Genomic DNA, 24,781 nt, shown 5'->3' on the forward strand with positions numbered 1-24,781 from the left:
CAGGAGTGCCCTTTTAGCTCGGAAAGGTTCCTGATACCTGATTGGTTGGAAGTAATTTTGTCCAAACACCTTCATTGTTCTCGAATGATTACCAAGTAATGTGAATCGAAACTTATTTATTAACCTATATTTCTCCATCAGATATATGTTTTGTCAATAAACAATGTGAAAGAATAAATATATTATAAAGAATCGTCTTGGTAAGTCTAAATTTAATAACACAATCCGCCGAAGTCAACGACAGCAGCTTGTTTTCGGATGCACGCTTTATAATTTTGTAATTTTTCACAAATTTTAACGCAAATTGGGATAAATTACACTCAGCATAAGTTAAAAATGTTATTATAAACTTTCTTTGAATACCAGAATTTACCAAAATCATTGAATTAATAAAACCCGATATTTGTGAAAACTTATGGGGAGGTAAAAGAACAGCCCGTAGCGGCCTGGCGGGAAAACGATCCCTTCTGACTTGTAGACGCAGTTTTTTTTTTCTTTCGTAATATAGTTCGGCCTATTCCTTTCAGTTTAAATAGTCTTGCATTGTCTCTCTTCGTATTATTTTGCTCATTATTTTCTCACATTCTTGTTCCCCACCTAATATCTATCTATTTTCCCGATATCACTTTGAGACTGACTAGTTATATAAGGCCAGGACTTAACTCAAGTTGCCATTAGTCACTAATTATTGCCTTGGCGGTCGGGAGGCCCAGCCTCTGGAAGTGAAGACTAGGAAATTTTTAGTTGTTCCGTAACCGAAATACAAACCACGCTATTTACATTGGGTTTACCTTTTGGCGTAGCTGAAATGACTAGCCAATAGTTTTAACGAGGGTTAACTACCCCCGCGCTAGTTAGCGGGGTAGGGGAAGGGATAGCTTGCTACCCCTCCCCCCCACACACCGGTGATTTGCTTCACTTCACTTTTGGCTCCGGCGATGAACAGACGTGTCTGTCCATCGTCCTCGTTGACAGCCTTAATCTTGTTTTGCTTTTTCTTCCAGTTTGTGTGTGTGTGTTTTGAAGTTGGCCTCACCCTTATTGTTCACTATGCGCAAGTGCCCTGGAATTGCCGGCCGCCCTTGTGGTACTTTTATGTCGGCGGTGGACACAGATCCTCACACCCTTTGCCCGCAGTGTCGAGGCCGACGGTGTGATAAAGAGAATATGTGTAGTGAGTGCAGGGAGTGGTCTGCCTCCCAGTGGGAGAGGTTTGGCCGCCGGCGTAAGAAGAAGTCCAAGAGAGACTGTTCTCCTTCCGGGGTTGCCTTGAAGGAGGAATGCTCTCGGGACTCTCCTTTTGCCGCCCAAACCTCCTCCGAAGCTCCCCCTCGTTCGGCTCCTAAGAAGAGTCTGCCGAGTGGGAGCGCAGGCCCTAGTTCTGTTTCCCGACCTTGGATTGGGGGAGAGGGCGTCGCCTCCCATAGCGGGGCGGTTCCTCCTCCTCCTCCGGGGGACGTTGTTGCTAATGAATCTTTGTCTAATGATAATCTTTTTCAGATTTGGGCTTCCCTGGGGCTTAAGGGCCTGCCCTCCAGGGTAGCCCTGTTTGACCTTGTCCAGTTAGGGGCCGCTGTTAAACAGTCGCCGGTGATAGCAGAGGTAGATCCTCTGTCTATCGTCGACGTCGTGGTGACAGAGGCTTCCGACAGGTCGGGTCGATCCTCTGCAGGTACTGTTGTGGATGATGGTGCTGAAGGCTCTCCTCCCCCTTCCGTACATCCTTCGAAGGGGGAAGGGAGTCCCGCGGGCTCTTCTGCTGCCAAGCCTCCCTCTAAGGGGAGTGCTTTGACTGAGACTCCCCTTCGGAGGACTGATGGTCCTGACGATCTTCCTCGTGGCCGCCTTCGCCGTAAGGCTCACCGTCCGCTGCGCCCTAAGGGCCTCTTGTCTCCCTATAAGGGTGCTAAGAGGCGCCTTTTTGAATCTTCGCCTCCTTCCTCCGAGGGGGACTCTCCTCGCCGTAAGCAGCCTGCAGCTCCAGCTTTTTTAGACCTCTCTGGGGATCGGTCTCCTACGCCTTCCAGACCTTCAGCTTCTGGTGCAGATGTCCAGCAGCCTGACCTCGTCACTCGACGGGCAGCGGTCCCTTCGGGGCAAAGGGATTCTTCCCTTGTGCGTCAGGGTTCCCCTGCACACCCTTCTGCAGTGTTAGCGCATAGGCGCTCTCCTGCTCGTCAGCGCTCTCCTGTTCATCAGCGATCTCCTGTTTGCCAGCGCTCTCCTGATGATCGCCCCTCTTCTCGGCAGCGCTCTCCTGAGGACATCCTTCAGCCTGTTGTTCCTGTTGAGCACCCAGCGCGCCAGCGTTCCCCTGCTCGCCCTTTTGCAGTGTTAGCGCACAGGTGCTCTCCTGCTCGTCAGCGCTCTTCTGACCGTCAGCGCTTTCCTGTTCGTCAGCGCGCTTCTGATGACCATCGCCCCACTGCTCGCCAGCGCTCTCCTGTAGACTCCTAATTTCCTGCGGTTTCTGTTGTGCACCCTGCGCGCCATCAGTCTCCTGAGCGCTCTAGTTTGGCCAAGGACTCTTCTCCTCGCCCTCGCGATCCTGTTCGTCAGCTTGTTCTTGCGCAACATCGCTCGCGTTCTCCAGCGCGTACTTCCAAAATGCCTGTACGCCCACGCGCCTCCTGTTCCTGAGCCCGTTCGTGAGCGTTCACCTCTGCGCCCCGCGCCGGCAGTTCCCTCACAGGATTCCACGCGTCGCCCTCTTGCTCGCCAACGATCACAGACGCATTAACATTCGCCTGCTTGTCAGCGATCTCCTGCGCGTCAACGGTCCCCAGCGCGTCAACGGTCCCCAGCGCGTCAGCGTGCCGTCGCCCAGAGGATATGGAGGGACATGGTTCGCCTTCTGTTAGCTCGCCCTCGCGCGGTCGTTCGCCTATGCGGTCTACGCGCTATCGCTCGCCAACGCGCCACCATGCGCCAGCGCGCTATTGCTCGCCTACGCGCCAGCGCGCTATTGCTCGCCTACGCGCCAGCGTTCACCAGCGCGCCGCCGATCGCCTGCTCGCAATCGCTCTCCCACGCGCTACAGGTCTCCTGAACAACATCGTCAGCGGTCATCGGAGCGTTCTCGTTCGCCCACGCGTCAACATGCTCCCTCGCCGACTCGCCAACGCGTTCGTTCACCAGCTCACCCACGCGCTCGTTCGCCTGTGCGCGCAATCGCCGTTCGCGTCGGATTTCGCAACCTGCGACAGCAGCAGGGACACGTGTCGCCAGACCTCACTCAGGATCGCCTCCGCCAAAGCGCAGGACTTTTGCAGGATAGGGAAGACACTTCAGAGAGGTCAGTACAACTTTCTTCCCCTCTTCCTTTTCAGGCAGGTCCAGTGGTGTCCACTACGAAGGATCGCCCGATCCCCTTCCCTCCAGCGGGGATTTCGGACTCTGTGTCCGTGGAGCGGCAGACTTGGTTTGGTCCTCTGATGCGGGCGTTAGTGAAGGCTATGAAGCCGGCACTCGCCGATCAAGGACACAAGCCAACGGCTGCTTCGCCCCCGCTGAAGAGAAGGAGAGGAGTGGACTTCGTGGTGACTTCCCCCAGGGAGAAGTTGGTTCCTAAGAGGTCTGTCAGGAAGGCCCCATCCCCTTCGCAGGCGTTTTCTCCTTCTCCCGAGGACGAGGCTTTTCCGTCCTCGGGTGAATCCAGTGAGGTGATAGTCTCCCCCTCGGCACCAAAGGAGGAGTCTTCTCCTCATGGAGGAGAATCGTCTCGCGTGGAGGGTGCTTTCCGAACCTCTTTATTGGGGTCGTGTATCCCTCCCAGGAGGGAACCCAAGGACTCCAAGACAATCCCGAAGTCGTCTTCTAGGATTCGCCAGGAACCCGCTGCTCCCCGGGAGAATGTCCACGCTTCTCCCCAGGAAGAGATAACGGGGACGGGAGACTTAGCTGCCAGTCCGCAAGGAGGAGACCAGCAGGAGTCTGAGCATGCCTTCTGGCAGGTCCTGAGCCTGATGAGGCCACTCAACGGATTCATGGACCCTGTGATCGCCCCCCGAGAAGGCAAGGACATGGTCCTGGACCAGGTATTCGATGTTCAGAAGCCCCCTAAGAGCAGTGCGGCTCTGCCCTGGTCTTGGGGGTTGAAAAGTGCCAGATCCAGGGCCAATGCCCAACTCGCGACTCTTGCTTCCTCCAGTCGTTCCTCTGCCGGGAACAAACTTATCCCACCTCCTTGTCTTCAGCAGAGGAGGTATTTTGAGATCTTAGGGGAGTCTAGTCTCGCTCTTCCTCTCCATCATTCCGTAGAAGAGCTTGCTAAGGGAGTTCCTCTCGAGAAGCTCTCCGCCCGGCAGGTGACGTTCTCGGCGTCGGAGATCCTGAGCCATGAGAAGGTCGCAAAGTGCGCCATGCAGGCCACTTCGTGGCTGGATATATGGCTAGGGACTCTGGGCATCCTATTGCGCTCCGAGGACTTGTCTAAGGAGACCAATAGGAAGGCCCTGGAGACCTTCTTACTCTCGGGCACCCGCTCCATCGAGTTCCTGGCACATCAGGTCACCACCCTGTGGGCCAACTCGGTATTGAAGCGGCGTGATGCGGTGAACGAGAAGTTCCACCCGAAGGTCCCCGCCGTGGATGTCTGTAGGCTCAGACATGCTTCCCTCCTTGGGGAAAATCTGTTGGAGCCCCAGGATATGGAACGAACGGCTGAGAGATGGAGGAAATCTAGCCAGGACTCCCTCCTCCATAGGGCCCTTACAGCTCGGCCCTATAAGCCTCCAGCTCCGCAGCAACAGCAGCAGCAGCCTCACAAGACACCAAAGCAGGCACCGGCAGCTAAGAAAGTGGTGTCTAAGCCCCAACCCTTTCCAGCCAAGGTCAAGAGGGGCAGTTAGTCCTCCAGGGGAGGCAAGACTCCTAGAGGGAGCGCCCGCGGCCGCAAACACTAGGAGTGGCAATCCCCCCGCGTGTCCACCTGTGGGGGGATGCCTTCGACGTTGCGTGCACAGGTGGCAGCAACACAGGGCCGATGCTTGGACAATTTCTGTGATCGGCCAAGGCTATCGCGTCCCGTTCATAACATCTCAACCTCCCCTGACAGCGAATCCAGTGTCGTTGAGCTCCTATGCCATGGGATCGGTAAAGGGGCTAGCCCTTCGGGCAGAAGTCGAGACCGTGCTCAAGAAGGATGCTCTCTAGGAGGTCGTCAACGGCTCCCCAGGCTTCTTCAGTCGACTCTTTCTTGTAAAGAAGGCTACTGGAGGCTGGAGACCTGTCATCGACCTCTCGGCTCTGAACGGGTTCGTCAAGCAAACTCGGTTCATGATGGAGACAGCGGACACGGTCAGACTTGCGGTGAGACCTCTAGACTTCATGTGCACACTGGATCTAAAGGACGCGTACTTCCAGATCCCAATCCATCCGTCTTCCAGGAAGTACTTGAGATTCTGCCTAGACGGCAAGACCTACCAGTTCAAGGTGCTGTGTTTCGGTCTCTCCACAGCACCTCAGGTGTTCACCAGAGTGTTCACCCTGATTTCATCTTGGGCGCACAGGAACGGCATCCGTCTCCTTTGTTATCTGGACGACTGGCTGATCCTAGCAGACTCGGAGTCGACCCTTCTTCGGCACCGAGACAGGCTTCTGTGTCTTTGCCAGGATCTGGGGATTGTGGTAAAACTCGAGAAGTCCTCTCTGCAGCCGTCCCAACGACTGGTTTATCTAGGTATGTTGATATACACCAATCTCCACAAAGCCTTTCCATCAGACGACAGGATAGCAAGGCTGAGGAGGGTGGCGGAACCCTTCCTCAGGCAAGAAGAGCTTCCCGCCCAATCGTGGTTGCGTCTCTTAGGTCACCTGGCCTCCCTGGCTCGTCTGGTTCCAAACGGCCGCCTCAGGATGAGATCCCTGCAGTGGCGGCTCAAGTCCCGGTGGAATCAAGGATCCGATTCCCCGGACGTACAGGTCCCGATAGGATCTTTGGAACGGACGGACCTGCGGTGGTGGCTGGTCGACGAGAACCTGCGAAAGGGAGTGAATCTTCTCGTCCTCCCCCTGGAATTGACACTGTTTTCGGACGCGTCAAAAGAAGGGTGGGGGGCGCACGTTCTGAACCAGAGGACCTCAGGCCTTTGGTCAGAATCAGAAAAGTGCCTGCACATCAACCTGCTAGAGTTGAAGGCCATCTTTCTGGCTCTTCAACAGTTCCAACGGACCCTGGCGGGTCACTCCGTGGTGGTGATGAGCGACAACACCACGGTAGTGGCTTATGTCCACAAGCAGGGAGGTACTTTTTCGCAGCAGCTATCCCATCTTGCAGTAGAGATTCTGAGGTGGACCGAAGTCCACTCGATAACACTATCAGCTCGCTTCATTCCTGGCAAGAGGAATGTGCTCGCCGACAGTCTGAGCAGGGCTTCGCAGATAGTAAGTACCGAGTGGTCTTTGGATCCTCAGATAGCCAACAAAGTCTTGACTTTGTGGGGTTCCCCGACCGTGGACCTGTTCGCGACAGCGTTGAATTTCAAGCTGCCTCTGTACTGCTGCCCAGTCCCGGACCCCAAGGCTCTCTGGCAAGATGCTTTCCAACAACGGTGGGACAACATCGACGTGTACGCCTTCCCATCGTTCTGTCTGATGAGAAGGGTGCTCAACAGGACCAGACTATCGGTCAACTTTTTGATGACTCTGATAGCTCCACTATGGCATCACGCGGAATGGTTCCCGGACCTTCTGCAGCTCCTGACGGAGCTCCCGAGAGAACTTCCCCCACGCGAGCTTCTCAGACAACCCCACTCCAACATCCCTCACAAGGCCATGGCCTCGCTTCGACTTCACGCCTGGAGACTGTCCAGTGTCTCCTCACGGAGAGAGGCTTTTCGCAACAGGTTGCGGAGAGAATGTCTCGGCACCTGCGAAAGTCCTCTGAGGGAGTCTACTAGGCGAAGTGGAGAGTCTTTTGTGGTTGGTGTCGTGGGAGGGGTATCTCTCCACTCGATGCCACTATTCCAGCAATAGCGGAGTTCCTCGTATATCTGCGGGAGGAAATGCGCCTTTCTGTCTCGGCAGTGAAAGGCTATCGCTCAGCCTTAAGCTTGGCTTTCAGGCTGAAAGGCGTGGACATTTCTTCCTCGCTAGAACTCTCTCTACTCATACGTAGCTATGAGCTTACCTGCCCCCAGCCGGAAGTGAGACCTCCTCCTTGGAACATGGTTCGGGTTCTCAGGGCTCTTAAGAGACCTCCCTTCGAACCATTACTCCAGGCCTCTGATCGCCACCTGTCTTGAAAGACGGCTTTCCTGCTCGCTTTGGCTTCAGCCAAGCGAGTTAGTGAACTTCATGGTCTCTCGTATGACATCGCCCATTCAAGGGGATGGGGGGGAGGTAACGTTCAGGTTCGTCCCTGAGCTTGTTGCCAAGACTCAGAATCCTGGAGTGCCGGATCCACGGTTTGACTCTTTCAGGATCGCGAGTCTCCATTCTGTAACAAGCGACCCAGACCAGCTGCTACTATGTCCAGTGAGGTGTCTGAGGTACTACTTGAAGAGAACAGCTGCAGTTCGTCCTCAAGTGCGGGCATTGTTTGTAAGCAAAGGCAGGACGAAGAGGAGGGTCACCAGGAACACCATCTCGGCTTGGATTCGAAGGGTTATCCACCACGCCTTGAATCCAGACCCTCCTCTGTCACGTCACCCTAGGGCACTCGACGTCAGGGTCGTTGCTACGTCCCTGGCCTTCAAGAGAAACTTCTCTGTGACGCAGGTGCTTCAAGCTGGGGTCTAGAAGCGTCAGACGACCTTCACAGCCCACTACCTGCAGGACGTGACCCACAGGAGCCTCGATACGTTTTCTATCGGCCCTGTGGTGGCTGCACAACAGCTGGTCTAACCTCAGGCTCCTTTATGGACAAGTAGCAGTAGGTTGAGGGCTTTGTTACCCGGTTTTCGTCTGCGTGAATGAAAGAGTATGTCTGACCCTTACTTCTTTCTTCATTCTCCCCTCTCTTGGGGAAGCAGCATCCTGGTCTTCGCATAGCTGACCTCGACCTCTGCTGGTAACCCATGCTTCCTTGTGCTCCTAGTATTAAGTTTAATACTGTCGCGTCCCCCTTACCCTGACGAAGTGGTATTGGGAACGTCCTATCCTAGATTCCTATCTAAAGGTCTCAAGGTCAACTTCATAGGACGAGTCACGCTTTCCTCCACACACAACTTATGTAGGCCACTCGTTCCTAGCGAAGCAAGGAACTTGTGAGGTGCAGGGGCTCCTTCTTTCAAGTGCTACTCACTGGGAGGCGGAGCCCTCGGGCAAAGCCAAAGTCAGTAAGACTGGGGACTTTCCACCCTTCCTAAGGAGTAAGTCACCCAATGTAAATAGCGTGGTTTGTATTTCGGTTACGGAACAAATGACAAATTCGGAGATAATTTGTATTTTTCCTAACCATACAAACCTTAGCTATTTACACATATTTGCCTGCCAGCCCTGGCCCCCAAGTCAAGTCCTACCTCTAAGTGAAGTGAAACTAATCACCGGTGTGAGGGGGGGAGGGGTAGCAAGCTATCCCTTCCCCTACCCCCGCTAACTAGCGAGGGGGTAGTTAACCCTCGTTAAAAACTATTGGCTTGTCATTTCAGCTACGCCAAAAGGTAAACCCAATGTAAATAGCTAAGGTTTGTATGGTTAGGAAAAATACAAATTATCTCTAAATTTGTCATATTTTTAGGTGGTGTAGCCTATTGGAAACATCCCTGCTTGGTGTTCTGACAGATGGGAGAAAAGTCCCGCTCAAGCTAGATAGTCTTGTGGTGTCTGCAACCTCACCATCCTGCTGAGTCATCAGCATCCATTGCCTGGCCCTCCCTGGTCCTATTTTGGGTGGAGAGGGGACTTGACCACTAATCATATGTATATATGGTCATTCTCTAGGGGCCTTGTCCTGTTAGGGCGTTGTCAGTCCCTTGCCTCTGCCATTCATGAGCGATCTTTAAACCTGGAAAACCTTAACGTCGTTATTAATTTGACTTTGGGGACAAAGCAATGTGAACATCAGTTGAGTATAAAAATGATGAATTTTATTAAAATCCTATTTGGGGCATGGTATTCATCAAACTAGTAAATGAGGAGTGATTTTGACAAAAAGTCAAATGGTGTTTAGTTAGCCTTCAGTCCTGGCCATGTGTCTTATTACTATGTCAATGCAGTTATAAAAGTTTTATAGAATATCATTAATGATGCTTCTCCTCTAATATTGCACTGCGGTTAGATGTGAGAATTATTATGTATATTTGAATGTCTGCTTGTGTTTTCTCCTGGATCTGTTGTTCAACTTATGATTATTTCGGCTGCTTCATCATTATGTGCAATGGTAATTAATTGTGTACAGTAGTAATTATTCATCTCTATCTTAACAGCATGGCTCCCGAGTTCAACCTGACTAGCATCAGTTTTGGATACAAGAGTAATCGACACTTAGTACTTTTTCGAGCTCACTCCGTTGATGAGTTTATAGAAAGATGTATAGAAAAATCAAAAGGAAATATACTCACGAATTTTGAAGTTATACCTCCACTTGATTCAAAAGGCATGTCTTGATTTCTTTTATTTTACAAGATTGTATATTGTAATACCTAATAAACTTATAGAATATTTCTATCATAGCTGTAAATAACCTATTACTGTAGATAATGTTTTCTCAGAAACCTATTCTGAAACTTAAAGTTGTATTTTGGTAACAGTAAAGATTAGCACTATATTAACTCCTCTTTTCTCTTCCAAAAATAAAATTAGGGATTGAATTATAGTCCCATTCTTGATTTACGTAAAAGTTCTGTTAAGAATACTGTAATATTCTGTCATTTGAATTTCTTGTAATTTAAATTAGTTATATCTGATATAGATAGTAAAGGAAGTAGTGGTGTTTTACTACTGTAGATTTGTAAATTGACAAAAGTATATAAACTGTGTACTAATTGTCTAATTATCAATATTAGGATAAATTGTTCCTATGCAAATACAGACTGATTGTCCTTTAGTAAGAATATTACTTCAGGGTATCAGGGTGGTCATTCAAACTTTTACCAAGGTACAGTAGTAGTAGTAGCTGGCGGGTAGATGGTAAGCCTCTCCCACCCGATGGAGGGTAAGCCCCGCCCACCTGCTAGGTAGAGTATCCTTCACCATGACTTTGGCTGCAATTCTTTATGGTCGTACTGTACTGCTCTTCTGTCTCTCAATCTTAGTGTTTTAATTTTTTGTTTTTTCTTTTATATCGTCATGTTCTAAGGATATTAAATGGAATATACTGAGAAGTTACTGTACAGTGTTTCCTGATAACTTTAATTGCGCTACCTGCTATCATCAATCATATGTGTTCCTGTTATGTTGCTCTTCTATCCCTCATGTGTTTGGCCTTACAACGATGATGACATGTAACTATGAAGGCTGGGTTTTTATAGACAACACATGTTCTGATAGAAGAAGAATTTAGCCGCCATCTTGCGTGAAAATGACGGTGCCGTCTTTCTTCTTTCTGTCAGTGTCTACCAATAGCGAAAGATTTGCTGGAGTCTACTTGTCTTTTCAGTTTTTCCATCGACTTTGCATTAGATAATATTGATGTGTAGCCCCCTCCAAATTGGGTGGTTTTTGTAATTTAGGCTATTGGCAATAATAAGAGATCTTCATCTGGATTTGTTGATAATTCCTGGGAGAGTTTTTATAGGGAGATATTGCTGGGAGATCATGATCTTCATTTACATTGTCTTGTGCTGGAGTATTTTGATTAAGATAATCTCTGTGAAGAATGTGATTGCTTACTGTTCCTCTCATGGTGAGATATGTTCAGATGGTAGCTGATCATGGTGAGAATTTCAAAAGTAGAAGGAAATTAACATTTAGTTCAGGGGAGAACCTTTACTAGACTTGGCTTGTTGATTACGGGAGGGGGAGGTTGATAAAGACACTTATCTACTAGAGCTTTTGGGCTTTAATATTATTATTAATCTGAGAAGACCATCGAGTCTTCGTGCAAAGGCAGCGTTTCTAGCCTAACTTGTTCTATTTAGAATCATAAGCTAAATCATCTCTACATAAACCTCTTACTCTTGATTGTGCCATTGCAAAACCCTCGCATTTCTGTGCTTTGGTCTGCTCTGTACAACTACCGGATTCCGAGATAAAAGATCTAGCTGGTAGACTGGATCCTAATATCCCTTTGTGTGCTGAAGTAGGCACTCATGATCAATCCCATTACTCCTATTAATGGTGTGAATTGTCATATTGTTCCTGTAGAAAAGGAAAGAGAATTTTTAAATAGATCTTTTAAACCTTCAGAGTGAGTTTAACAGTTGAATTGTGTTTTGGATGGCAATGAGCCAAGTCTAATGTAAGCTTGGCCACTGGCACATCTTAAGTTTCCCATAGCAGTGTTAACTTAGGTGTTAGTACCTCTATTACCAAAATAAGTCTCTTGCCTATTGCAGACACATATTAACATTAGAAGTAAACAGAAGAGAAATCATGTACTTGCCATTTAAGAGAATTTACTGGGCCAGGAAGGCTAAAAGGAGGGTAATGCTGAGGAAGAGCTTTATTCTGATGAGGTATCTAATTGTTAAGGAACTTATTTTTGGAAGGTATCCAAATGAAATAATTGGAGGAAAGTTCTAGAACTGTTTGTTCTTCTAAATTGTCTCTTGATGGTTATCTAAAGATGACTTATACTCAACAGTTTTCCCTAATTTTTACAGAGTCGATAGGTTATTAGCTTAAGAACAAAGAAAAGCTTCTCATTCAGTGCCCATTTAATGTTGGAGTCTTTGTTCCTCAAAAGCAATTTGTGATCTATAAAACAATCAATACCAAACCTTGCTATTGATTAGTTATTTCTCTTAAACCCATTGTTGATGTAAATAAAAGAAAATCTTTAAATACAGGTTTGTTCCTAAGCAGATACAAACTTCTGAGTCAATTATAGGGTTTACTCCCAAGTCAATTTACTACGACCTGAAAAAAAAGGTGCCTAACTGTTAACTATATAACAGGTTACTAAGCAACTTCAGGGCTGGGCAGTGCTCATGAGCTACTGAGAGGCAAAGGTCACTGGCTGCCCTCCCAGTGGGAGAAGTATTGTGCATATTGCAAGAAGTGGCTAAGAGGGATAGATCCTCTTCCTCATCTTCTTCCCCGGAGAACAAGAAACGTAAGCCCCTTCCTGTGACACACGGTATCTCCCACCCTAATCCTCCTTTACTGGAGCTCTCTGTGACCTCGGTAACTGAGAGTGACAGCCATAATTTTCATACTTGTCAGATAAATGATACTTTTGCTAATGTTTTGTCGGCCTAAGGGTATAGCGATCATGAGTCGTTACCCGAGACTGATCCCTTCACTTGGGACCTGACACATTCTGCACGGGATCCAGTCTATGTAGCATTAGTTCCTGATGATACAAATCTGAACAGATCTCCATCACCTCCTACGAGCATGCTTAGTTGGGAACAATTTCTTTCAGATTTTAAACATCAAAATGACTTTTCTCTTTTGGAGGATTCTCTGGTTAGTGTTTTAAGTTTCATCCCATTCTCATCCAAGAACACCTCATCTGCAGAGTGAGCCATATCCCTGCATGCCGAAGCAGCCCTTGTGGAAGGTTCTTATGTCTCCCCCACTCATTCCTATGAGTCTGGCTTGCCTCTTACCCTCCATGTATTCTCTCTCATCTTTTTCAGAGGCCGTTTGGACATCCTCAGTAGTGTCCACAGCAGGTATTTTGCAGGTATAGCCAATTCATCACAATCCAAATTCTTCATCCCCTTCCAAACACCTGTTTTGGAAGGCCAAAGTTATCACAGTATCAACCAGTGCGACAACTCCCCGTATTTTGATCACTTGTATCAATATGCCTTCAGGTATATGCTCAGATGTTCCAGAAAGTGCTGCCATTCCTGTGCGCACTAATGTCACAGACCACATTTCCATCCATTTGTGTGATCCTGATTATGCCGCTAGTTATTTCAAATCATCCTCAGGATACATGACATGATTGTGCAGCTACCCAGGCACATGGCTGTGCTAAAACACTCTTTGATTACGCACTTCCTTCAACTTTGGATGATCAGAAATTTCTTATCTCATGAGCTTAGACTCCATCTTTTAGATGAATCAATAATAAACCTGATATTTTACCTAGGTCTGCTCATTAATATTCCAAAAGCTACAGAGAAAGTAGCCAACATATCACAGGCTGCCAAGAGAGTAGCAGTTTCTGTTTCAGATATTTCTTCTTTTCAGAGAGAGGAGAGGAAAAGGGAGCTGGAATCTTTACCCCATTTTTCTTGGGTGGAACCACCCCTATCACGGAGCACTGTACCATCGGAGGGGTGCTGTAGACATGCTTTGCGTATCAGTCTACCTCCCGAAATAGACATTCCAGGTGGATCTCTCCTGACAGATCTTTTTTCTCACACAGGTCTAGCTCAGACAGGAGTCCCCTGCCATCCCATCTCATTTACAAGGATAGAGACTTGTCACAGGAGCAAAAATGGCTCTTTTCCAGTCTCCTCATCAAGCGTTCGCATCATAGACGGGAATATAAGGATGCCTGTGAGAAGATTAAATCTTCTAATTTGTTCTTAAACAGGAACCTCACTGTGTGAATCCTAAACAGAAGCTAATTAACAATGTTCCATCTTGTATCGTTATTGACGATTCTCTGGATCCCACTTTGGGTACAGGTACCAGTTCAGCTCGAAGTTCCAATGTCTGCGTCAGAAATGTCTCATTTTTTCAAGATAATAGCACTTGTGTGCCATTTAGACAGCTTGGATGACCCTCCAGCTGCCTAAGTTATGAGCAGATGCTGTGCCATTGATGCCATATTTCCTATCTCTCAGCCCTAAACATCGGCTCGATGTGTCGCTGTCTAACCAGGCCTGTAAAACCTTGGATCTATTTAATAACCAAGTTTCAGCAGCTAAGAACTCGATGCAATCCTGTAGGGTAACGAGACTGCCACCTATAGCCCTTTCTCGTTAGAGGAATTTCTATATAGACTGAGGCTCATCCCAGCTAAATCCAAATCGATCCCGATACGACTACCCTTATTCCGGGTGTGCCCAGCGATAAGTTGACAAATCTTCCATCCACCTTCTTAGCATCAAAGATGCAGAACATACAGAAGAGGTTGATGCCATGTCAGCTATCCAGTCATGCTCCTGGCTAGATCGTTAGTGAGGAGCAGTGTCGTGTTTTGCTATAACCGAGAACATGACAAATTTTGAAGTTGTCAAACAGTTGAAGGAACTGTCAACATCTGAGGCTAAGGCCTTGGACTTTCTGCTCAATCAAACTGCCTCCCTTTCGGGATATTGCATTTTGAAATGGAGAGATGCTGTGTTGGCCAAATGTACCAAATGGTTATCTTATAGTGACACATTGTACTTGTGTAATTCTAATGTGGTTGACTTTCCAAATCTGCTCCCTCCCACTGAAGTTGCTACTGTGATTGAGAAAGCAGAAAAGCCAACCAGTCCTCATTTTTATGAGGAGAGCTGTGGCCCCTAGGATGCCCACCTTTCAACAACCACAAAGAACCACAAAGACAGTCTCCTTTTAAGCAGAATCAGCAGCATGATCTCCTGCCACCCACCTTTTGCTGGAGAGGGCACTTCTCCGGATGAAGGAATCAAGGTTATCATTGTTTGCGCTATGGAGGGCAGCCCCCTGACCTACCACCAGTTGGGGGACACTTCAGAGCCATTGGGACAGGTATCAGTTCTTCGAGGCCAACCCCCTGGATGGAGGAAGTCCTTCGTTCAGGATACTGAGTCCCATTCATAGACTGTCCAGCCCCTCTAACTTGGACTGCGACTGTCTCACCATATTATTCAAGATAATCTCAAAGAGATCTTCTCCTGGAAGTTGATGTGTCCAAGATGCTGGACAAAGGGGCATAGACGAGGTCTTTTGACAGCCCCCCAGGGTTTTTCAGTAATCCCTTCTTGGTAGAGAAGCTGATGGGAGGCTGGTGTCTTATAACAGACCTCTCCCACTTGAACCAGTTTGTGCTCCAATTGAGGTTCAAGATGAAAACCCTGGCCATCGTCTTCAGGCCATCAGGAAGAAAAACTTCTTGCTGATCATAGACATGGAAGATGCAAAGTTTCAGGTTCCTATGCATCCCAGATCCAGAAGGTTTCTAATATTCCTTTTCAGATGCAGGATCTACCACTTCAAACGTGCTTTGCTTTGGCCTCTCTAATTGGGAATGTCATGCCTGCCATTAATGAGCCTTATGGCTACGATAGTAATTAGCTTCATTAGGTCTTGACCACTTAGGCTTTTTTTGTTCAATTTAAGAGTTGCATTGCATCTTCTATGAAGAACAAATTCTAACCTAACCTGTCCAGTTTTGAACCCTAGCCTAACTCCTCAAGTTTTGCCTGGTGGTTCTAGTGCACCTGTCAGTAAAGGTTGTGATGGTGCATGTGCATAAAACATGATAGTCAATCTTCTCTCAGAGCTTTGCACTCTAAAGTTACTTCAGAATCTTCTTTTGTGCAATGCTCCCATTTCCTCATTCCAGTCAGTTCTTATGGACCACTGGTTTCCTAGGCAGAGGTCTGAGGTAGTAGACTTGTTCCCAATATACCTTCATTCGGTGAAATAAGAGCTAGTAAACCACCACTACTTTCATATATTAATGGCTGGGTATATTGTATGGTTCCTATTACTAATGGAATGCATCATGTTTTGGATCATAGTGCGCATCAGACCCATATAGTCTTGAAAACTAGAGCATCTCGATTTTCCCTAACAGTGTGATTATAGGGGCTAGTACCTAGTAGCTCCATTACCGAAGAGTCCCTTGCCTAGCACAGGTGCAAAGGTTCCCGTTAAAAAGTAAACAGATGGGAAGGCCACTAATTAACGTAGTGGAGAATTATTCTGATCAGGAAGAGGAAGGTAATACTGAGGAAAAGCCCAACTATTATGAGATACATCACAGATTGTTTTACTATATATTATGTATGTAAATTTATATTGCAGATTCCTTAGTTCTATATATGACAGGTTTTTGCGGCCAGTACGTATTTATATTTTTTTTTAGATTTTAATGATCTCTTTGGTAAAAGTAAGAATTTTCATGCCTAGAAATTAATCCAGTGAATAAATAGATCGAAATACAGTACAATACGGCACTGTATAACGCATTAGTTAAAATATAAAATTAAAATGAAAAGGCATAGTGTACAGTAGATGACTCAGATGATTTTGTAGATGGCACATTATTGACCTATGAAAGAGACACAGCTATTCAGATCCTGAATGCTGATTGGGTCAGCAACTGTAGGATCATTCTACAGCCTACGATGTCGCTCAAATGTTCTGCTCCTTCTAATTCTTCTAGCACTGAATGCAAGTGCCAGATGTTGATGCTTACTACATTATTGCAGAAAAGATGAAACTCTTCAACATGCTTAAGAAAGGAAGAGACCTTTATGGTATTGGCATCACTGAGTCTACTGTTCACCATATCAGCAAGGGTGAAAAAGTATAAGGGTGACATCTAATGTGACTATTAACAAGACTGCCAAAAAAAAAAGGGTGGTAACTTCCTGCAATTAGGGTATCGTAAGGAGGGTGTCTTCATTAGCCTGACAACACTGAGATTACCAAACAATTCTTCTTTGCTCATGGGATTAACTACTGCACAATAATTATTTAGTGGCTAATTTTTTTTTTGTAAGGGTAGAAGAGACTCTTCAGCTATAGTATTCAGCTCTTCTAGGAGGACACTCCAAAATCAAGCCATTGTTCTCTAGTGTTGGGTAGTGCCATAACCACTATACGATAGTCTTCCACTGTCTTGGGGTAGAGTTCTCTTGCTTGGGGGTACACTCGGGCACACTATGGAAAAGTGGACGGTATGTCCATAGAAATCTAAAAGCAAGAGAGTCTTGTACCTGCATAAATTAAATTTTTATAGTCTATGTATGAAAGATCTATTTTAATGTTGTTACTGTTCCTAAGATATTTTATTTTGATTATTGATTACTTTTCTCATAATCTATTTTTGTTCCGTAACCGAAATACAAACCACGCTATTTACATTGGGTTTACCTTTTAGCGCAGCTGAAATGGCGAGCCATTAGAATTTAACGAGGGTGTATTACCCCCGCGCTAGTTAGGGGGGGGGGGTAGGGGAGTGGTAGCTAGCTACCCCCCCCCCCCCCCCCTCACACACAGATGAATGCTCACTTTCACTTTTGGCTCGGACTCGGACAGACGTCTCTGTCTTGGTCCTCTCTTGGCAGCCATTGTTTGTTTTGTCTTTACTTAATTGCTTACTTTTCTTTTACTCAATATATATGTAAACATGTTTTCATGTTTGTATATATATTTGAGTATAGAAATCAGTAAGTTTCCTTTTCAGAGTTGTGTGTGTAGTGTACGATATCTCCGTGGAGTCCTCGGCAGTTAGGCCACCACGGCGTAATTTTATGGGTTGCGATCGAGTTTGATTTCGGTCTTTCTCTCTCTCTCTCTCTCTCTTGAGGTCGTTCACCCTTTTACTACGTGTTACTACGTCCTGGGTAGCTTCCTTTCTGTGTGGGGGGGGGTTGCTACGCCGTACATTTGTCTCAATTAGTTTATGAATCTAATTGTAGTTGTTAATTTTTCAGCTTGTAGAACGATTCCTTTCGGGGTTTTCGTTCTTTCTTTAGTGTTCATTCATTTTTAAATTACATAATTACATAGTTTCATAATTATAATTGTTATAATTCTGTTTTGGTTACAGCTCTCCTTCCGTGAGTGTAAGTGGTTGTGAGGGCACATGCCTGTTGTGTAATTCTTGTTTCCTTTCCCTCGGGATTCCTCTTCGGAGCCTTCCTGGGGGAATGAATGTGTACTAATGATTTTTGTTTTATTTTTTTACAGTTACCGATCTAGTTCGTTTCTGAAATATGGCAACGGTGTGAGCTGTCTTGTTGAGGCCTGGGGATTCGGCTGTTGCTGCCTCCCCCCTTGTATTTTCGTCAGGGGCGTGTCTCCTTCTACTGGAAGTACTCCCGTGACGATTGACAGCTCTCCAGTTCATTTTAGAACTCTCAGGAGGCTTGCCTCCTTGGGCGGATAACTTTCCTTCCGAGGGAAGTTTTTCCTGTCCAGGCTTGAGTTTTTCTCCCTTTGGGGGGTTCTTCTCTTGCCTTTTTTTCGTGCGACTATGCTCTTGGTGCTGAGCAGTCACACCTGCAGTTTCGCTCAAGGGGCTGGGCAACTGCAGGAGCCCCTCTTCGGAGGATTGCTCCTTTTAGGTCACTGGCTGACCAGTCTCTTCTACGAAGTGTTTCTCTTTCGTTCGCGAGAGAGTACACTCATAGAGACTCCTCTTCGGAGGATTCTTCTGCTGCTGTTGCTGTTGGCCTCCTTCGCCGTAAGGCCCACCGTCCGCCTCGTCGTAAGGACCTCTCATCTCCCTATAAGGGTGCTAAGAGGCGCCTTTTTGAATCTCCGTATGCAGCCTACAACTCCTTCTTCTTAATCTTCCGCCTTGGTGCAGATGGACAGCAGTCTGATCTCGTCTTCCGACGGGCAACGGTCTTCCCGACGGACAACAGTCTTCCAATGGACATCAGTCTCCTGGCGGACAGGCAATGGTCTCCCGATGGACATCTGTCTCCCGACGGACAACGTTCCCTTCGGGGCAAAGGGTTGCCTCCCACGGGGGTTCTTCCCTTGCGTGTCAGGGTTCCCCTGCACGCCCTCCTGCTGTGTTCTCTCCTGCTCCTGCTCAGTGTTAGCGCACAGGCGCTCTCCTGCTCGTCAGCGCTTCCTGATCGCTAGCGCTCTCCTGTTCGCCAGCGCTCTCCTGTTCGTCAGCGCTCTCATGATGATCATCCCTGCTGTTCCTGTTGGTTCCTGTTACGCGCCCTGTGCGCCCACGTTCGCCCTCGCGATCTAGAACTTCTGTTCAGGTCTGGGTCAAGGACTCTTCTTCTATGCGCAGGCTTCCACGCGTTGCCTTCTGCTCGTCAGCGATCATCAGCTCGCCAGCGACCTTAGACGCGTCAACGTTCACCTGCTCGCCAGCGATCTCCTACGCGTCAACGATCGCCATCGATCTGCCTGCGCGCCCTTCTTTGCCACACACCAATGGGAGCCAACGGTTTTCTAACCGTCTAGGATCGCCTGATTAACAGCTGGCTTCAGCGCTCTCCTTCCTGATGCACCTGCGCGCCTTCTGTTAGCGCGATGCGCGCTAACCATCGCTAGTCTCTCTCGCGTTGGCAATCGCCTACGCACCCGCGCGATTCTTCATCTGCTCGCTAGCGTTTTGTTAACGCACCACCGCTCGCCAACGCGCCATCGCTTGCCGACGCGCCATCGCCCACCTGCGCGTCAGCGCTCACCAGCTCACCACCGATCGCCTGTTGATCCACATCGCCAGCGGTCTTCCTCGCCCACGCGGCAGCGCGTTTCCTCGCCATCGCGCTAACGCTTGCGTTCGCCGCCTCGGACTCGCGCTCATTCACCTGCCCACCCTCGCGACTGCTCGCCCGCGCGCCCGCTCCACCGCTCGCCCGCGCCACCGCGCGCCTGCGCGATCATTCGCCTGCGCGTCCGCACACCCACGTGCCTGCACGTCTACGCTCATGCGCGTCCGCGCACATGCTCTCCAATGTTAGCCCGCGCGCGAACCAACGGTATTCCGTCGCGCGAACCGACGGTGTTCCATTGCTCGAACCTACAGTGTTTCTTCGCACGAACGTAGGCTTAATTCTTGCAGTATCCATTGCTTGTCTATGGGTAATCGCTCGCCGACCACCAGCTCTCGCCCTTCCTACCACGCTCGCCCTCCTTCTGCGCTCCTTCGCTCACCTTCGTTTGCGTTCCTGCGTGACCGCGCATGGGCGCTTCCACGTTCGCCCACGCGCAAATCTTTGAATTACCATCGCGCAAGCTCCGGGGCGATTGCGACCACGATTCCCATTGGGGTTTTCGCAGCATGGCCAGCCTGGCGAGTTCTTCTGGAGCGTATTTCCAGAACACGGCCTCACCCCGTAAACGCAGAGCGTGGCACTTGCAAGAATAGGAAGAAACTTCAGGAAGGTCTGAGCAACACTCCTCTTTCCGGAACCTGGGTTAGCCCTTCCCCATCATTCCCGGGAAGGATTTTTGGCGGGGGGCTTTCCGTTCGAGATTTCTCCATCGGCCAAGGGGTGACTGCTTACCCCTTCCTCTGGGGGCTTACCAGGTCCTTTCCCTCCTCGGTTACGGCCCGAGGTTTGGTTCAAGGAAGCTACAGGAAGATCATGGGTACTTTCCTCCTCTCGGGCTCAGGCACCTTGGTGTTTCGTCGTTAAGTATCTAACTTGCGGACAAGCTCGATGTTGTACCATCTGGACGCGTTGACTGAAGGCTTCCTTCGGGTGTCTCATCTGTGGATGTCGACAACCTCAGACACCCTTCCATCCTTGAGAAGAGTTTGTTTGTGCCCAAGGACAGAGACTTAGACAGCGGCTGTGCGGAGGAAATCGACTTCCGTTTTCACTCCTCCAAGGCGCTTTCTTCCAGACTCTGCAGGGCTCCAGCGCCTTTTTCTTTCAACCACGTCGGCCTAAGTTATCGGCTACGACAACTGAGACAAGGTGTCCAATTGCAGTTTCCTCCTGTCAGGAACAGATGGCATGGGAGGCTCGGGGGAGGGGGGCATAGTCCTAAAGGGAGCGGCAGAGTTCACGAACTCTAGGATTGCAGGTTTCACACTGGGAGGATGCTTAAGGTTACTCATCCGGATGACAGCTTCCCGATGCCCATTCCCGCACGATCTCTGTGATCAGCCAAGGATATCGCGCCTGCCGTCTCTGTCAGCGAATTCAGTGTCTCTGAACCTCTATGCCATAGCGTCGGCAAGAGTTGCCCGATTGGGCAGAATGATCCATACCTTAGGCGAAGGTCCTACATAGGATCATCGACGGCTTCACCCCCGGCCTCTTCAGTCGATCCTTTCTTGTAAGGAAGGATCTGAGAGGGGAGTTCCGTAGTCGACCTCTCAGCCCTGATCAAGTTTGTCAAACAAACTTCGGCCAGCGTAGAACAGCAGAATCGATCAGGCTGGTAGCTCGTGGAATTCAGCCTAGACTGCAAGTATTCCTGCTTATGATGCAGTGGCGATCCCGCCGTGGCATCGCAGGTTTTTTTCCCCAGAGAACTCTCCCTGCTTTCCTCATGGCCGCTCAGGTGCAGACTTCCGCCTCCTTCGCTTTTTGGAGGGCTGGTCAACTCCGGTAGGCTCGGGTTCGACCTGCTTCAGCGCCGGGACAAGCTTCCGGATGCTTACCATGAGTGTGGGTTCATGGTATTTTGCTTGGAACCTTCTCTTCTTCTGCCTCAACATCTGGAGTATCTGGCCATGATATTGAGTCAACGCCCTTACCACGTTGGAAACCCCGCTTCTCGTCCGTCCAGCGAGGTTAAGCAACGTCGGTTCTGGTCGGTACTTGGATGGGTGACCACCTGGGGATGCCAGATTCTGTTGCCACATCCTCCGAGCCTTCCTTTCAGTTGACTGTGGCAAGACTGAGAGTCGCAGTACCTGTTCTCAGTCAAGCAGAGCTTTCAGCCCTACCTTGGAGCATTTCCTAGTTCTCCTTTCCTCATTGACCCGTCTATAGTCCGAACGGTCGCCTCAGGATAAGTTCCATGTGGGGCGGTCCAAGTTCCGGTGGTTTCAGGCAACGATTAACCGGACTTCCTGGCCCCTATGGGACCAGCGGAACTATTAGACCTGCAATGGGTGTTGACCTATGGAACCTCTTGATGGTAGTGGATATTCTCGTCCTTTCCCCACATTCTTGATGCTGTTCTCGGACTCGTCAAAGAAAAGGGGGGAGGGGGGATGTTCCGTTCCAGGCCTATGGTCAAGACCTGAAGGATACCTCTCCATTATTCAGGCAGGCTTAGGGGCCGTAGTCTGGCCCCTCTACAGATCCTACAGCTCCTGCCGAGTCGCTCCGTGCGCGTCGACTTCATGATTCTGGCGTGTTCTAACCAGCAGGGGACGCATTTTCACACCTTCACATCTTGCAGTAGAGATACCGGGATGATTGAGATACTCTCAATACCACCATTGGCTCTCTCATTCCAGGCAGAGGAATGTTCTCTCCGACTATCCGAGCAGAGCCTCGTAGAAAGAGTGTACCTGGGGGTCTTTGGCCTTGAGTAACCAGCAAGTCCTGGTCTGGGGGACCTGATCGCGACAGCTTGGAACCTCAAGCTTCCGCTGTTCTTCCCCCCAGTCTCAGACCCCGAGACTCTGGCAAGATGCATTCCGGTGATGGTGGGACAACTTCGACGCCTGCGTCTTCCTTCCTTTTTGTCTGTGGACAATGGGTCTCAACAAGACCAGATTGTCTGTCAACCTTTCAATGGGAGAGCTCCACTGGGACTATGCGCAGAACGGTTTCTGGACCCTCTGCTTCCCCTGACGGAACTCCCGGGAGAGCTTCTCCCACGGCGCAGACTACTCAAACAACCACACTGCAACATCTCTCCCGAACCGGGGCGTCGCTTCGGCTTCATGCCTGGAGACACTACGCCTCCTCCTCAAGAAGAGACAACCCGCTACAGTCACAGTACGGAGGTCGCGTCATCTGCAATAGTCATCCGCAGGGGTCTTCCAGGCAAAGTGAAGAGTCTTCGGTGGTTGGTGCCGTGGGAGATATACCTCTTCCCTTGAGGCCTCTTCTCCAGCAATAACGGTCTTATTGCCTTTCGGCGGGAGGAAACTCCTTTCCGCTCAGCCTTTCCCTGACCTTCAGGCTTAAAGGAATAACTTTTTCCTGCCCGCTGGATCTTTCCTCGCTCATGCGAAGCTACGATCGTCCCTGCCCTAGTTGGAGGAAGACCTCCAACTTGGAGCATGGCTCGGACTTTTTAGTCCCTTAAGAGATCTTCTCAAGACCCTTTACGACAGGCCTCGGATTCTATTCCGCCTTGGGTCTCCTGCTCACTCTGGCCACGGCCAGTGTGTAAGCAATCTTCTTGGTCTCGTACGACTCCGCCCTTTCTAAGGAAGAGGGAAGGCAACATTCAGGTTCGCTCCTGAGTTGTTGGCTAGACTCAGAATCTTGGGGTCCCGTCCCTTCGGTCCAATTCCTTCAAGATTTCGAGTCTCCATTCTGTATCTGATGTCCCAAGACCTTCTCTTTCTTGCCAGTAAAGGAATCGAGAGGTTAGCTTTGGGAACAGCTGCAGTTTGTCCTCAGTTGCAGCCAATTTGGGAGCACAAGGAGGACACGGGGGAGAGTCACCAGTACACCTCTTCAGCCCGGACTCAAGGACATTCATCTCGACCTGTCTCCAGACCCTCCCCCGTCACGTCGCCCTACAGCACAATGTTGGATACATCGCAACGTCCCTCGCCTTCGAGTAATAATACTCTGTGACGCAAGTGCTACAAGCTGGAGTCTGGAAGCGTCTAATGACCTTCGCAGCCCGCTTCCTGCAGGGCGTGACCCACAGGAGTCTCGATACGTTTTCTATCGCTCTGTGGTGGCTACACAACAGCTGGTCTAACCTCAGGCTCCTTTTTGGACAGGTAGCAGAAGGTTGAGGGCATTGTTATCGGGTTTTAGTCTGCATGAACGAAAGAAGTATGTATGGCCCTTATTTCTTTCTTCATCATCCCCTCTACGGGGATGCAGCATCCTGGTCTCTGCATAGCTGACCTCGAACCTCTGCAGGTAAACCATGCTTCCTTGTGTTCAGAGTATTGAGTCAATACTGTCACATCCCCCATACCCTGACGAGGTGGTATTGGGAACGTCCTAACCCAGAGTTCCTTCTGGAACTCCAGGTCAACTGCCTAGGATGGGTCACACTTCTTCCTTCACACAAAAGCTTATGTAGGCCACACGGTTCCTTGCGGAGCAAGGAACTTGTGAGGTGCAGGGACTCCTTTTCTCGAGTGCGACTCACTCGGATTCTGAGTCCCCGGGTAAAGCCAAAGCCAGTATGGCTGGGGACTTTCCACCCTACCTAAGGGGTAAGTCACCCAATGTAAATAGCGTGGTTTGTATTTCGGTTACGGAACAAATGACAAATTCGAAGATAATTTGTATTTTGCCTAACCATACAAACCTTAGCTATTTACACATATTTGCCCGCCAGCCCTGTCCCCCAAGACAAGTCCTACCTCTAAGTGAAAGTGAGCATTCATCTGTGTGGGGGGGGGGGGTAGCTAGCTACCACTCCCCTACCCCCCCGCTAACTAGCGCAGGGGTAATACACCCTCGTTAAATTCTAATGGCTCGCCATTTCAGCTGCTCTAAAAGGTAAACCCAATGTAAATAGCTAAGGTTTGTATGGTTAGGAAAAATACAAATTATCTTCGAATTTGTCATATTTCCTCGTTTCTTTATCTCACTGGGCTATTTTTCCCTGTTGGAGTCCTTGTGCATATAGCATCCAGTTTTTCCAACTAGGGTTGTAGCTTAGCCAGTAATAATAATAATAATAATAATGATTAATAATCATGATGATGATTAATAATTACCGGTCATAATTGATAATAATTTGGATCAATGGATGCACGAAAATAACATTGCTCTTGGTACCAACACCATATGCACTAAGGCCAGGCAGCTGTACAGCAAGTTTATGGATGACGACCCAGAACTAGGACCATATATGGCATCTCCCACCAAACCAACGAAATTTATGACTGGAATGGCCATTTTGGTATATTTGAAAGAGTGTCTATGAGAAGCTGTTTCTGCTGACAAACCCATCACAGAAGTGATGTGAATGAGACTTTCAA

The 24,781-nt window shown here is 48.8% G+C and overlaps 1 protein-coding gene and 1 pseudogene across 1 annotated transcript in view; both read left to right on the forward strand.

The window, feature by feature from the left end:
- The window catches only part of LOC137656405 (uncharacterized), a 166,500-nt gene that overhangs the window by 96,836 nt on the left and 44,883 nt on the right, over window positions 1-24,781 (forward strand). Inside the window, exon 7 of the mRNA XM_068390581.1 lies at window positions 9,369-9,538. Within this exon, the coding sequence (XP_068246682.1) occupies window positions 9,369-9,538 (170 nt within the window). The remainder of the gene's footprint in view (window positions 1-9,368; window positions 9,539-24,781) is intronic.
- LOC137656924 (5S ribosomal RNA) lies at window positions 21,384-21,502 on the forward strand (annotated as a pseudogene).

The sequence above is a fragment of the Palaemon carinicauda genome, chromosome 17 (genome assembly GCF_036898095.1).
Source record: "Palaemon carinicauda isolate YSFRI2023 chromosome 17, ASM3689809v2, whole genome shotgun sequence".
Classification (NCBI taxonomy): Eukaryota; Metazoa; Arthropoda; class Malacostraca; order Decapoda; family Palaemonidae; genus Palaemon; species Palaemon carinicauda.